Source organism: Excalfactoria chinensis, chromosome 18 (assembly GCF_039878825.1).
Source record: "Excalfactoria chinensis isolate bCotChi1 chromosome 18, bCotChi1.hap2, whole genome shotgun sequence".
Classification (NCBI taxonomy): Eukaryota; Metazoa; Chordata; class Aves; order Galliformes; family Phasianidae; genus Excalfactoria; species Excalfactoria chinensis.
The window spans coordinates 6,924,479-6,939,111 of NC_092842.1; the positions used below are offsets into that span (position 1 = coordinate 6,924,479).

The following is a 14,633-nucleotide window of genomic DNA, read 5'->3' on the forward strand; positions in this document are numbered from 1 at the left end:
TACTGAAGCTTCTATGGGCACTGTGTCACAGCCTATTTTGTCTTCAGAAGGAGATGGCTGTCCCCTAAGAACTGCCGCAGCAATGCCAATTACAATCACACGCTCAGCTCTCAAATCCTTTTTGCCACGTATTCATGGAATCATAGAATGGCCTGGGTTGAACAGGCCCACAGTGCTCATCCAGTTCCAACCCCCTGCTGTGTGCAGGTCACCAACCAGCAGCCCAGGCTGCCCAGAGCCACATCCAGCCTGGCCTTGAATGCCTGCAGGGATGGGGCACCCACAGCCTCCTTGGGCAACCTGCTCCAGTGCATCACCACCCTCTGAGTTTTGTCTTAAAGAGGACAACACTCAACAGAAAAGCAGTTCTTCACCTACGGGGCTGAGGCTCTGGCACTGCCCAGAGCTGTGGGGGCCCCATCCCTGGAGATGCTCAAGGGCACAGATGGGCCCTGGGCAGTGTGAGCTGTGGGGCAGGCAGCTCTCAAAGGGGGACATGGGGGGTTCTGTGTGTTCCCTCCCACCCTCAGCCGTTCCATGGGTCTGTGACTCCGTGATATTGATAACAGCGAACTGGAAATATAAACGTACTTCAAAATTCTTCATGGTCCCACACCAGCTGCATCCAAGGGTCACACAGTGCACTCTGAGCTCAGAAATCTCCTTGTTAATGGCAGCATCCCCAAAGGCCTGGAAAGCAAACACAGGAAGGAAAAGCCCTGGTCAGCATGCATTCCTGGAACCGGAGTTAAGTGACCGTGTCAAGATTTGCTCTACTTAGCAAGTATTTTGGTGTTAGTAAGAGTCCAATAATTATCAAATCATCTCTTGGCTATGATTCAGAAATAAACCATTTGATGCCATCTGTATTTACTGAAAATACACCTCACCAGCACAGCCATTGCTTTGAGTTCCCCTTCACAGAAATCTGACACACATCACATGCAGTGCATGTGCTGAGGCGACCCTGAGGGTGCTGCTATGTGGACTATATAATGAATGTATTTAATTACTGGGGTCATTAACACCTCCTGAAGTGCAGTGGAGAGGACTGAGACTCTTCTTCAGTGAACCTAAGCTTCCCAGGCCAGGACTGTTTCCATTTAATACAGCGCTGTGTACTCACAAAATGTAAACCACATGTCAGATGGTTTTTTGACTGCGTAGATCTTTTTTCTTATAGTAACCACGAGGAGTTGTACCATTATTCTGCTAACGATTAAACCCTGCACACTGTTAATACTGCATATTACGCTGGCACAGGAACAAGACAGTAATAAGTACACAATGCAGATGACAGCAGATTTCCTAACACAGAGTGAGTCAGGAAGCAGGAGGCTGGAGGGGGTCTTTACAAATAAAGGGGGGAAAAGTATTTACCAATCATGTCCACACTTAAATAGAGGCACTGAAATCCTGATGAACTGCACCATGGCAAGACTTGAAGCACCTACAGTATATCAATGGCTGGTAAATTAAAGGTTATAAGAGGGAAGGGAGGGAAGAGACCACAGCAGCAGGTCATGGGATGAGATAATGCAAACACATATCCTGACAGGGCCTTTTGTTCCTCTTGTGCAAGTACCTTATTTAAAACATAAACATATAATCAGATAGCACAGGGAATAAACATCAAGCAAAACCGCAGCAAAGGTAAAGCAGAGATTATCAGGAGAAGATATGGAGCAAAGAACAAACCTGCTCTTTGTTAGTCATGCTGTTTACAAAGCCCAGGCCTTTGTTCTGGATGGGTCCATACAGCAGATCATGCCTTTGTGGTGATGACTTCCCAGCAAGAACCTGCCTGTGCAGATCAGCTCACCCAGCACCTCCACCCACCCACAGACTGCAGGAAGTCCCAGAAGACCCAATGAGAATCCAAACGTTGTAAAAGAGCTGACAGTCAGCACTCAGTAAGACCTCCATAAGGGCTGAGCTGTACCTGTCTGTGCTCCTATGATGCCTGAAACTGTTACAGGGAAATTTACTGCAGAATTAGGGATTTTTTTCTTCTGAGACCTTCAGTGTTAACTGCAGGTTCAGTGCAGCCTTACTTTGGTGCAGCCATATCCTATGTTTTGCCTTTTACCTCGCCACCAGCTGACTACTGGGTTTCATTCTTGCCTAACGAATGTAGACAGAATGTGTATTTCTTGGTGCTCCTGCACGTAATCAGATAGAAAGAAAGAAGCTGAGCTGGGAGTGAACCTTGTGTGTGTGCTCAGGACACAGAACAGCACAGGGATCTGCCTGGAGAAACCACCCAGCAGCAGAAGGGAGCTCTGCAGAGCAGACCAAATTAGTCTGGTCTTAGTTATATAGTTAGTTAGTTATAGTCTGGTATTAGTTAGTGATACACGAATGGGCTGTGAACCACAACTCACCCTTTCCTCTGCCAATAGGCTTCCTTCACTCAGAGTGCTGGGATCCTCCTCTTTACACTTCTGGCAAACTGGATTTTTATTGTTCCTGGGTAAAATGACAGAAGAGCAAAATAACAGTGAATTATTGAACCGGAGTTCAGGGGATCTTCGTACATACACCAAAATGAATGAAAACGTGGATGTAATTTCTGCTCAGAATCCAGTCTTTGTTCACTAAAAGCCCAATTCTTGAAGACGCTGAGGTAAAATAAATTAGTAAATAACAAGAACCACCAACAGAAACATAACAACGAACCAACGGAACAAAAAAATGCCGCCCTATTCCTCAAGGCCAGGTCTTATCCCTCAAGGCCGTAAATCCTACCTGTATTCCTGCAAAGCGAGAGCAGCCTAGATCAAGAAAAATAAAGCTGAAACCTATTTAAGTAGTGCTAGAACCCTGCTGCTGCTGTTGCCTTCCCAAACACCAAAGCTACCATCAGCTCACACAGGGATTGCTGCTGCAGCTTCACTGCCCACCTGCAGGGCTGATGTATGACTTCCAAAGAGCTGAAAGCAGCAACAACCTACTGAGCACGCAGCAGTGCCAGCTTTGCACCAAGGACCTACCGGACAATCCAGGACAGGCAGGCAGTGCAGTATCTGTGCCCGCAGAGCGTCTGCAGGGCTTTCTTCAGGACGTTATTGCAGTTGCTGCACAGGTACTTCTGTTCGGGCACATCTTCACAAATGCTAGTGGGATATCCGAAGGGAAACTCGTTTTCATCAGGAGAAGAGCTGGGGATGTCCTGCAGGCCTCTGCTTGTCTTCTCAGCCATCTGAAGCGAACTGCTGGCAAAGAGGAGAGGAGGGGAGAGAAACAGGCACAGAAAGGGGCAGGCAGCTGCTCACTGCCATGTGAGGGAACACATCGGTACCAAGGCCACAGGGCAGCCCCGAACCAGTGCAGTGATCATAGTGATCTGTTGGACTGAATGCGCAGCTGACGTGCATGACTATATGTCACAGCGGGACCTGCAGGAAATTACTGTGCAGATGTAAAATTTCCCTCGAGCACGATGTGAAAATGGACAGCACGTTAACATGAAGGGCTGGGGTTTTCTCCTCATGTTGTAGTTCATAGAAAGATGAAGTAAACGGTCCTATCGCTTCACAGCCACGATCCCATCAGTCCACAGCACACAGAATTATTTCCTGTACAGTAAATCCCCAACAATCTTCCATTTCCAGGGGCCAAAACCTGGGATTACACTTTACATGCACAGAAACTGAGCGACAAGTGTGCTCACAGTGACCTTCCTGAAGCCATAACACGAAGAAAGGGAATCTCAAGGCCTCTAAAAGCCCCATGTTGGTGCCATATACACGGAGCACCACGCGTGGAAATGTGCAAGGCACATTCAGTGTGACTTCTGGTAAATGAGGGCTGTGCAATGGAACACTGCTGGGAACACACCCAGAACTGACTCCGGTGGTCCGACAGTCGCTCAGAAATGCCCACACTGCTGTCAGTGGAGGTACCCCCACGTTCCTGATGCGGTGCTGGGATGTGCTTGGGGCACACAGCAGGGACAGCCAAAGGCTGAGGTGGGACGGCAGCTGCGGCCCTATGAGCAACAGTCGGTGTGTGAAGAACCCGCAGCTCGGCTCCGTGCCCGGCTCAGAGGGCTCTGAGCACCTGCAGCCCTCCTGTTGGCACCGCGGGCCGCCCAAGGGATGGAAAGCGGTGGGGCCGGGATTCGGGCTGGGTGGGCATCCCCGGGATTTTAAACATCCCTTTAAGCAGCGTTTTCTGCCTTGTGGTTCAGGCAGCTCGCTCGGCACTCAAGGGAAGCAAGAGGGAAGCAAGACTCAAGGGGTCTTGCCGAGAGCCGCAAGATGGAAACGCAGCGCGCACCGCCGCACCGCGAGCTGCCGCAGCCCGAGCGGGGTACAGCGCGGAGCGGAGCGGGCGGCCTTCGGGATGGAAAGCGCAGGCGGGCGCCCTGCCTGCACGAACAGCATCCCGCTGCGTGTGCGGGACGGGATCGTCTCCTCTGCGGGCGGCCCGCAGCCCCGGGGCGGAGAGGAGCCCGGCAGAGCAGCCCCGAGCGGGGCGGACGGGATCCCAGCGGAGGCTCCGAGCGGTGCCGGACCGCCCCCACCTCCCGCCGGCCGCCACGTCCGCCCCCCGGAGCCCCCGGCGGGGCCGACACGAGGCGGGGCCTCTCCCTGCTCCCCTTACCTCTGCACGCCGAGGCCGCACGGAGCGGCAAAGCGCTGCGGGGAGCGGAGGAGCGGCCTCGGGCACAACCGCTGGGGGCGGGTCCGGCTCCGGGCGGTGGGAGAGGAGGCCCAGGGCTCGGCGAGCCGGCGGATAACAGCGCGCAGCGATGCGGTTACATCCCGAGGTCGGTGCGGTGCTGCCCGGGTCACTCAGAGCCTCCGGGGGTCCAGAGCACCATCGGAGGGAAAACCGCCCCCTGCGCGTGCACCCAGCGCACAACCGGGACACCCGGGTTCGCTCCCGGCAGCGCTGAGCAAAGCGCGGAGCTCTCCCGGCCCTCCGGCGCAGTCCCGGCACCAGGCGCGTGCACGCGCTGCCGGGGTGCGCGCAGCTCTGCGGGGCCTTTGGGAGTTGAAGTTTCACTCTCGGCATAAGGCAGGTTTGCTGTGAAATCATGTGCTGCAACCACAGCGCCCAGGGGTCGGTAAGAAGAGTATTTCAGATGCAAATCTGTTCGTTCTCCCCGGTGAAAGAAATGTGGGGAATACAGCTGGGGGGGAGTCCCAGCAGATAACCAAAACGAAAGAGATCGTGCCCTGGCTGCTTCCATTGGCTTGTCACTCTGCAACACTCACAGGTGTTCATTGCCAAGTACAGTGCAGCAGCACATCACCTTACTTGGTTATCACCGAGTGTCTGATAGCTTCTGGGCTGTGTTTGCTCAGATAACAGTGCCACGCACGTCACGTGGGCTGACTGCCCTCCTGCCACAAATACCAAACACAGAGCCAAACTGATTTGGCTGTATTAAATCACAGACTGGAAGGATGGAGCTTCTGGGAACAAGGCAGCCCTGCAGACAACAGGAACTATTATAAACGTCTGCACTATGCAGAAGACATGCATGTGGCATCCCCATGTAAGCAGGTAACTGCTCTGGTTCCTTCACCATTTTAGGCTCTCCCACCTTCAGCTCACACCCCTCATTCAGCTCCTCTGCTGTACAGGCAGTGTCCTTCCACAGCTGCACCACCAGAACCACTATGCAAGATTGGAGGTCAGCTTTAGGGGCCCATCCGGCTTACTGCCATACATCACTAAAGCACTTTGGATGAACCATAAGCCTGCTGAATGCTTCTACCTCCCTCACTGCAAAGAGGGAACAACGTTTGTACCCTTTGGCAAAACACCTCCATCCCAGCAGTGAAAAGCACCGCAGGCAGCTCAGCAGTGCTGCTACAGCACAAGCAGATGGGAACTGAGCGATGCGGGCACGTGGTGGTCTGCTCTGTGCTGCAGCCATGGCACCTGCACACACAATCTACATGAGAGCAACAGTGTCAGCAAGGGTTGGTGGCAGATGATCTTGTAGAAGAGGAACGGCGTGTCAGTTTTATCAGCTACTTCTGAGGCTTCTAGTTGAAATACCAAGATCCACCTGCAGGAGCAGAAGGCTTGCCTTATAGATTGATGCAAAATCACATGTAATGTCTCTTCATCTCCACTTCCTTCTCTCTACTCCTCTGTGCTACACGTAGATCTGTAGGTGCTCTGAGTACAGAGCTAAGAACCTGTGTGGACACCTTGATCTACCATAGGTTGTACGGCTGGAGACGTTTGCTGCCGTTGCTTTATAATGTGCTGTGAGAAGTCATAGCAAGTTAGTCTGTCCCAGAGCATTTCTGCCGGGAAGTGAGCTCATTTTTCAAGCGGTTTTAAAAGCAGTTCTGGATGTGGCAATTGTTAAGATTGGGGAAGTTGATCATTTCAGAAAGATTGCTGCCACACTGATGGGGAGTTGGGGTTTGGGGCTGAAGGGACACTGCGTGCTGTCACCCTCCAGGCCGTCCATCCAGGCTGCCAGCTTGCTCCTCTGCTTTTGCCTCAAGAGTTCTCGAAAATATGACAGCTCTATCTCAATAGGTGCTGAATTACACAAAGAAACGAGAGAGAAGTTTTTGGTACTTTCCAAACTAGAGATATTTCCTCTGACAAATTTCCCCCATATGAGATCAGTTAACCGAAAACAGGATGTGGCTCAGAGGGACCGACCTCTGCAGCATCATTTCACTGCAGAGCCATTCCTAGCAGAGCTCACACCGCAGCTCACCGTGTTACTATTTAAGGACAACGATCACTTATACATCCGAGAAGAGAAGCTCATGAAGGAGTAATTATAACTTGAGTGTTGTCCTTTTAGGAGTGTCCAAGAGTTTTTAGTATGGATACAAATGGCGCTCAGGTTTGGATGCTAAGCACTTCAAAGACTGCAGCCAAAGTGCAAGCAGCGCTTTCAAGGCCGAACGTCTGATTTCAGACAGACAAAACGCTAGAGATAGGGAGGTCTCACTCTATGAAAACACACCCTTCAGTTAGAATCAGATAATGGAAATGTCTCTGCATTCCAGGAAATGCTGAAAAATGGGTAAGACACAGGAATGAAAGCTGGTTAGTAACTGAGAGCCCAGGGGGCACAGTGCTTCCAGGAACCAGAGCTGAGTGCTCCAAGCCAACATCCTCACCTGTGATCCTCCCCACCGTGAGAGAGGAGTACAATAGAGTCATAGGATTCCATCATTTCATCCTCGAGATTTTCAAATGAAAACATGAGGAGCCACGCAGTTTGATTTCTTCTTGTCCTTATTACACGTCAGAGCTTTGCCACAGCTCAATCCTTTACCTGCAGTGTGGTCGGCATGCAGCCAGCTTCAGCTCTGTGCCGTTGCCAGGACCCAGCCCCACTCACATGAAAGAGCTGGAAAGATTCCCACTAAGTCCTGTAAGAGCTGGACTGTGCTCCTCAAAGAGACATCAGGAATCAATCTTTTTTTCCTTTATCCCCTTCTCTGCCTCTACATTTTTCCAGCTCATATTCTCTGTACGCAGTCAGTCTAATCCTCAGCTTCTCAGTGTGCAGGGTTTCTCCTCCCCCCAGTACTGGTATTCTGGAGTATCTCTTCAGGGTTTGTCAGGGGGAAAATAAAGAAGCACCCATTAAAATGAACATTGTGCACCAATTCTCTGATCTCAGTACTTCAACAAAGCAGCTCCACAACAGAAGCCAAGGAACCCATTGAAGGTGAGTAAAGAAAAGAAGTGCTTCTCTCCACCATGGTGCCCCGGGTAGTTTCCTATACACAGCACTACTTGAGTGTGAAAGCATCATGAAGAGACAACTGAAACTGCTTTTGGGCCACCGAGTCACACAGATCTGTGGCAGCAGGGACTTGTTGGTGGCACACCTGTGTAACTGCATCTGCAGCAGGAGAAGCGCTGGGCAGGGATGTCTGCAGCTGATGTGGGCCGGCTTTTGGCAGCTTCACCAGGCAAAGTTCTGCTTTCTGCTGCAGCCTGCCTACACCAAGGGCCTGCGCTGTGCTTGTGGTTGTGCTTCTGTTTCCCTTAACACACACACAGCCTGATCTGAACTGGAAAATTCTGAGCTGCTTATTTCCATTCTTACTGCTCTGGAGAGAAGTGAGGGAACAGGAGCTGAGCCCAGCAGGAGGCTGCCAAAGAGCTCTTCCAATGTTCTGGATGTAACATGAAGAAACAAGCTAAGAGTCAACGTTTTCAGCTATAAAGCAGTTGGCAAAGAATGGATATTCTATTGATAGCTCAGTTCATTGGTACAGAGAGATAGAGAAATGACACCAGCATCAGAAATCTCAGCGTATTTGGGACTAATTAGTGGAAAGAGAAAATGGAAATTTATTTCTTTAACAGTGTCTTCATTAATTCTCCTTAATGAGAGGAATGGAGGAAAGAGTGAAGGCCCCAACCGTGCCATAACACTGCCAGTAGTTAACTCATGTTAATAAGAGCACCTTCATCCTAGAGATGTTTAGAATATTATAGTGGACAGAGGCAGAACAAGACAAAAGAAGATTCCTTTAAATTAAAATATGAAAGAGAAATAAAAAGATGTTTTAAACTCATGAATGAAAGAGGAAAGTTGGAAGTGGGAGAAAGCAGGAAGGTCTGTATTCTGAACAGACAGAAGCAAGAAGACTTAATGCTTCAGTGATTCAACAGGAGTCCTGTTGGACATCAACTGACAGCTCTGCCAGTGATGGGACTCCAAAATCAGATCATCACATAAAAGTTCCCAGCAGTGTCTTTGGTATTCAGCCAAGAAACCAAACCTTAGGACTTCTTGTTGAACATCTGCATCACAAACTGGGCACTGAAACCCCACTGCAAGTGAATGGGGCATGAAGTGCTCAGGAAACGTCTCTGTGGATGAGACAGCAAAACAGGCACAGTGAGGGCAGCTCTTCTGTTACAGCTGCAGCTTATGCCCAGCCTGTCAGCAGTGCTAACATTCAAGCCTGTATAGTACACATTACACTTCACCAGGTGTAAAGTGCCCTGGAGTAACATGGATCTCTGTGTGCGGGGAGTGAGGCATTCTTAAAATATTTCCTCTCTGAAAAAGAGATTTTCACTATTTCTGTGGCTCGGTAGTAGAAATACTACAACTGCAGATCTGGATATCCAATGGAAAGAGTGCAGCTTCTCCAAAATAATCATAACAACGCTGATTTCCATTAGCTCTGTGGCCTCGCTGTTTAAATTGCAGAGAACACATAATGGTCAGTGGAAAGAATGCACTGCTGAGGTTACGGTCATAAAGCCAAGTGAGACAATGCAAGTCCATGTCAGGGCTCTCTTACAGCGCACTACATCCAAACCCTGAGCCTCTCTGCTGCTTTTGGAGAACTTCTTTTGTGGCGCCAGTGGGGCTGCTGTCATTAAAAGCAACTGATTTTCCACTGTAAACCCCAATCTTTGTCATTCAATATCTCTTATGATTCAAAGTGCATCACGTATAACTTTCTGTTTGCTTTATTTACAGCAGGAATTGGCATTTCAGTTGTCAGGTGGCAGATGAAGGAATCACAGTCCGAACCACAGGGCTAACCCGAACTTCATGCCTTCCAGCCACCAACACGGGTAACTACTTACAAATAAGCACCTGAGTGTAACTGATATTTCCTGGGACAGAAAAGAAACAGCTGAAAAGAGCAATCCTTACTCAAGATTTCTCTGCTATTGTTTTCTAAGCTTGAATGTTCTTTTCATGACAGTTGTGGTGTTTCATTCGGTTCAGTATTTTCCAGGAACTCAGTTACTGCTGGTCCGAGTTCCAAGTTCATTCAGAACTTGAAAAGCAACATTTAACACGAGGAATGGAATCCTGTAATGAGCTGACAACTGGCAAAACCAAACTCTTGGTTCCCAGGGGAAAGAAAGAGCCAAACCCAGAAATTTCTGCTAATTAGAGGTGAAAACATTACTAAATACCTTTAAAATTGAAAGCATATGCAACTGCTATAAGGTGGTTTTTTACTGGAAAATAACTGGTGGTGGTGCCAGATTTCAGTGTGTTCTCATGTAAGAGTTCAGCAGGAGATTAAGAACACATTTTTCTAGGAGACATGCAGACATGTTAACGTTCTCAGGGGTTGTAAATGTGCCTCTGCAGGTCGGGTCAGAAGAAAGCTCACAATGGCTGAGAGCCAAATGAGCAGCCCTCAGAAAAAGAAGGGTTTTGTTTTTAATGACAAAATAATTTTCACTGCAATGAAAGGACAGGTTTGTGTTCTCTCATCTCTCCTGCTCGCTTCTACACGCGTACTGCAAGTGGATCTACTGACATGTGGAAACGACAGTTTGAGATGACCTGTGAAAAGATCTTTGAACTTGAAAGAAGCCTCATTGAGGATTAGATTCAATGATTTTACTGCTGTCTTTGTTTCTCCACCCTGTGTAGGATCCCACCTAAAGACACAGAAGGGAGCCTATATGGAACGTTTCTATTGCTGTGCAAAGATAGAAGCTAATTTCAGTGGGATGTTATGGCATTATATCACCCAAAGTGCATCACAGTGGCTCACATAAGCAGTTTTCTCTTTCACCTGATATTTAACATGTTATGCTTTACAGTCCACCAAGAAAGAACGATGGCAGCCACTTACAGATACTCGAGTTTTAAAAAGCAAAGATTTGTCATGTGCTGCAGGGACTTAGCTCTGCTAAAACTGTGGGGTATTTCTAACTCAAAAGAGTTTTGGCAGAACTAATCTGGCTCAGCCTGCTTAGGCCTTGTGATGCATCCAAAAAGATCACATACATAAATCATTTCTGTGCTGCTAATTGCTAAGAAGGCAATGTGGCACCGTTTGGCTCCGTTCCTACATTAGTCATGGTAGTTTGGTGCGGCACAACAGCTTTCAGGACCAGACCAGAAAAGTGCAAGTTTCATGTGTCACCGTGCACACCAGGGAGGAATTTGATCTGTTGAAGTCATTTATTAGCTCAGATCAACTGGATAAACTCTTGGTCACAAAATGATTTCTTCACTTCACTGCAACATTCAGTTATCTAAAAACTAGTAAGGTGCAAATGGAAACATACAGAAAAATACTTTTTAACAAGCAAAATAAACAAACCTAAAATGGAAGGGCTTGCTTAGTGCTAACCCTCAGAATTGTTGTTATCTCAGGAATTCAACCAACCCAGTTCTTACCTACCTGCCAAGAGTATTCAGAGAGGAACCACATTGGAATGGCATCTGGTGAATCGTTCTATTCAGATTCTGATCTGGAAATGTATTAAAGTACATTAAATAAATTAAAGTACATAAAACACATTAAATGTATTATAGTGATAGAATTCATTTCATTGACTTTGGTGGGCAGTGTGCACTGCTAAGAGGCAGCCTGAAATTCTCTCCTGGAGACAAGTCTGACTGTCGTGTACCAGTGTGTCAATAAATGGATGTCAGAACAAGCCTGTGTGCCAGCAGCCCTTGTTGTCTTGTCAGAACTGACAGACCCAAGGCCGGTCATCTCTATTCTAAGAGAAGTAAGGGAAGCAATTTGGTCTAAAGCACATAGTCCTTGGACAAGTATATTAATGTGCAGACAGACTGGTAATCCCACAGAAGCCAACCCCAGGATAAAATACAGAAATATAGTATTTGAATGCTTATTTCTCTGGAACCACTAAAGCTATTAGCCGACGATTAAGCACCTGGAACATTTGGAGACTTGCACAACACGTACACAAACAACCAAGGAACAGAAAAACTGCACAATTCAGATAAAAGGGCCTTTCTGATGTCTAGAATCCCCGGTACGTCTATAAGTACAGAATGTGTCTTGAAATAATTCCCATTTCATAATAGATGACTCATCTAAACAGGGATTTTTCCAGGAATTTCTGGTTTTCCTGAGATTAGTTGAGTGCCTTGGGCCTCTATGGCTGGAAATCACTAAAGTCAGCATGGCAGAATGCTCTAAACTCAACCCTACGCTACTTCCATGTTTCTCCTGTCTTACCGACTATGAGATATGTAAATCAGCCAACATAAACTGCTTGTGTCAAGTGGACAAAGATGGACCTGTATTTTACAATGACATCATTGCACTTCAACCAAATCAACAGGTTCCACCTCAGCAAGGGCAGCCGAGGCAGCACCTTCATATCGAGTAACAAGAAATGCTTCCCAGAAGGCTCGTTGTTCATGGGAGATAACTGGGTTTCATAAAACAGTTACCTTCACAACAATGTCATGCAGTACAGAAGTAAATTGGTTTGCAGGTGGACTGCCTAAGCAACCTCACCAAGTTTTTACGCATATTTCACTCTGCAGTTTCAGTTTATATCGAATTAGTATCAGACACAGTGCTATCTTCTCATGCTTCTTAGAGGAGTACAGAAGATCCAAAAGAAGTACTCACAGAGCCAGAACTGAAAACTGCATCAGCTGCGGCTGTCTTCTTTCCACATATTGAGTAGTCTGGATGCAGGGTATTCCTATGAGAGAGAAAACAGGGACTTTAAGGTTCTTGGACACAATGCTTTTGGGCAGTTAGTCAATAAAAACAAACACATGTACTACTGTACTTTCTATCAAACTCTCTTCTCAGTTTTACTAGGAATCAACCTGACCTGTGCCAGCAGCTGTCAGAGTGAAATTTGGCCCTTTATCTGCCACTTTCCTGGAGGCAAGGCAAGAGTTTGAGTGGTCAAATTCAGTTATCAAGTGCCAAAGCAACATTTGTTGTAAATCATTCAATCTACTGTGCCTTAAAACGTAAATGAATGGCACAAATCTTTTTTCAGACTTATTTTTTTTAAACAGGGATTCAGAGCATAAAAACAAGCTAAGTGTCAAGAAAGTGCAATAGAATACCTGCAGAAGTTCAGAAAAGAGTCCAAAAGGAAACGCTAGGGAATGATTTATTTCATGGTCAGTGAATAAAACATTTTGTATTGAACAGGAGGCAGTTCAACTTGTAGCTTAAGCCCCAGCACCCACTGCCATGTGCACACACTTGCCAGTGCCCAGCTTTGTACAGGAAGATGGATTTTGTGAGGCTGAATTCTGAATTTCTTTCTTTTTGTGGTTTTAAACTGCATTTAGACTGGATTATCTCTCTAGAAGGCAGGAAGCAGCACTGGAGTACATTTCCCATTCCATGTTCTCAAATACCACGTGTCTTCTTGGGGAGAAATGAAGTAGCTCTGCTAAACTCCATAAAACAAGTGAGGCATGCTGAGCAACCAGCCCTGTCACTGCCTGCAGCCTCTCTGTGCTCAGAGCTCTGATCAGGAGAGGCTCTGCATCCCCTGCCCAGGCACTGTCCCACAGACCCAACTGAAATACTGGCAAAAGCAGAATTTGTCCAGGAATCCCAGAGATGACAGCTCCTGTCTCACAGCTGAATTCATTGACGAAGATCTCTGCGGAGGTGAAAGTGGTTTTTCCTGCTGACACAAAATCAACTTTAGAGCGCTATACAGTAAAGTACGTGTTTTCCATTCACTAGGAAACAGGGTACAGCATTTTCAGTGGTTGGACATTAGAAAAATGACTTTTAAAAGTTCTTTTTTTTTTTTTTTAAGGAGTGAGGGATAAAGCAGCCATGTTTACAGGACCTGCACAAAATCTGTGTTCTTGCACTCCCTCTACTGTTTCTATCACAGTGGCAAAAAGCTGCGTGTATTCCTTTGTTTAAGATACATGGATGCCTAAATAAAAAGGGGAGTAATGTTTCCTAGCAAAAGGAATTTCAAAACTAAAGAAGCGTGGTGAAAAAACTAAGGATAAACAGCTGTACCTATGTGGAAAATGAGATACTATGCACGATTCAATGCCACAGACATAGCTGGGCAGCCTTTAAATTAACACTGAGCTCTGTTACATTACAAATACTAACAAATTCCACTTGAGTTTTACATGTTACTGTAATATAAGTTATAGTGCTGTTATGTACTGTCATAATTGTTCAATCTTTATCAAGGCTGCAGGGTTAATATCCAAAATTTGGTCTTCCTAAAATAGAAGCTGCAAGAAATACAAGTTTTTAAATATTCTATTTTCTCTACACACATGGGTGACATCCCAACACTATCAGGAAAGAAAAATAAACCATCGTGTACAAGAACATGAAACGTATTCAAGGTTGGTTCTGATATCTCATGTAACAACCTCTCTAGAGAGGACTTACCATGACTGAAATTCTTTGCTCATCAGCAGCAAGGGGAAGCCCTAAATCCAAGCTCTCTCAGAGTGAGATTCTCCTGTACCGCATGCTTGACTTATTGTAACAGCATGACTAGTCTCTTTTTAGCCTTGATTTAACACTGCCATTTTTCATTCACTAGACTAGCAAAGACTAACAAAGTTTGCATTATTTCAAGGGGATTTTCTCGTACTAAGGCAAAATAATTTGCAAGTAACCATCTTCAACGCAAGTAATTACAAGTTCATAACTGAAACATTGCAGGTATACTGAAGGCCATATTGACTGTTTTTCAGCATGATAAATTCAGTTTGTTTAGCTACGAAAAGCAAAGAGCCTGTAACAGTTTCAGCCTATTGAATACAAACAGTAGGTTTCCAAAATGGCTTCTTTCTGTTGTAGGGAGTGGGAGCTGTTTGTCTGAGATGCACGACAGTGTTTCAATGCATTGTTAAAATAAATGGACTAGAACGATCTGTAATTTCTTAACTTAGTAAACCTTCAGCA

The 14,633-nt window shown here is 46.6% G+C and overlaps 1 protein-coding gene across 4 annotated transcripts in view; it reads right to left on the bottom strand.

Annotated features, from left to right (window-relative positions):
- The window catches only part of TRAF1 (TNF receptor associated factor 1), a 112,438-nt gene that overhangs the window by 8,104 nt on the left and 89,701 nt on the right, over nt 1-14,633 (bottom strand). For 2 of the 4 annotated variants that reach the window (XM_072352486.1, XM_072352485.1), the window contains exons 1-4: nt 4,609-4,742; nt 2,994-3,212; nt 2,385-2,469; nt 592-690 (exon numbers count right to left, since the gene is read on the bottom strand). The exons of 1 other annotated variant lie outside the window; for it this stretch is intronic. In XM_072352486.1, the coding sequence (XP_072208587.1) occupies nt 592-690; nt 2,385-2,469; nt 2,994-3,202 (393 nt within the window). In that variant the 5' untranslated portion in view covers nt 3,203-3,212; nt 4,609-4,742. Of the gene's footprint in view, nt 1-591; nt 691-2,384; nt 2,470-2,993; nt 3,216-4,608; nt 4,779-14,633 lie in introns of those variants that run through there. One more of the 4 variants, XM_072352487.1, reaches the window with a different exon arrangement.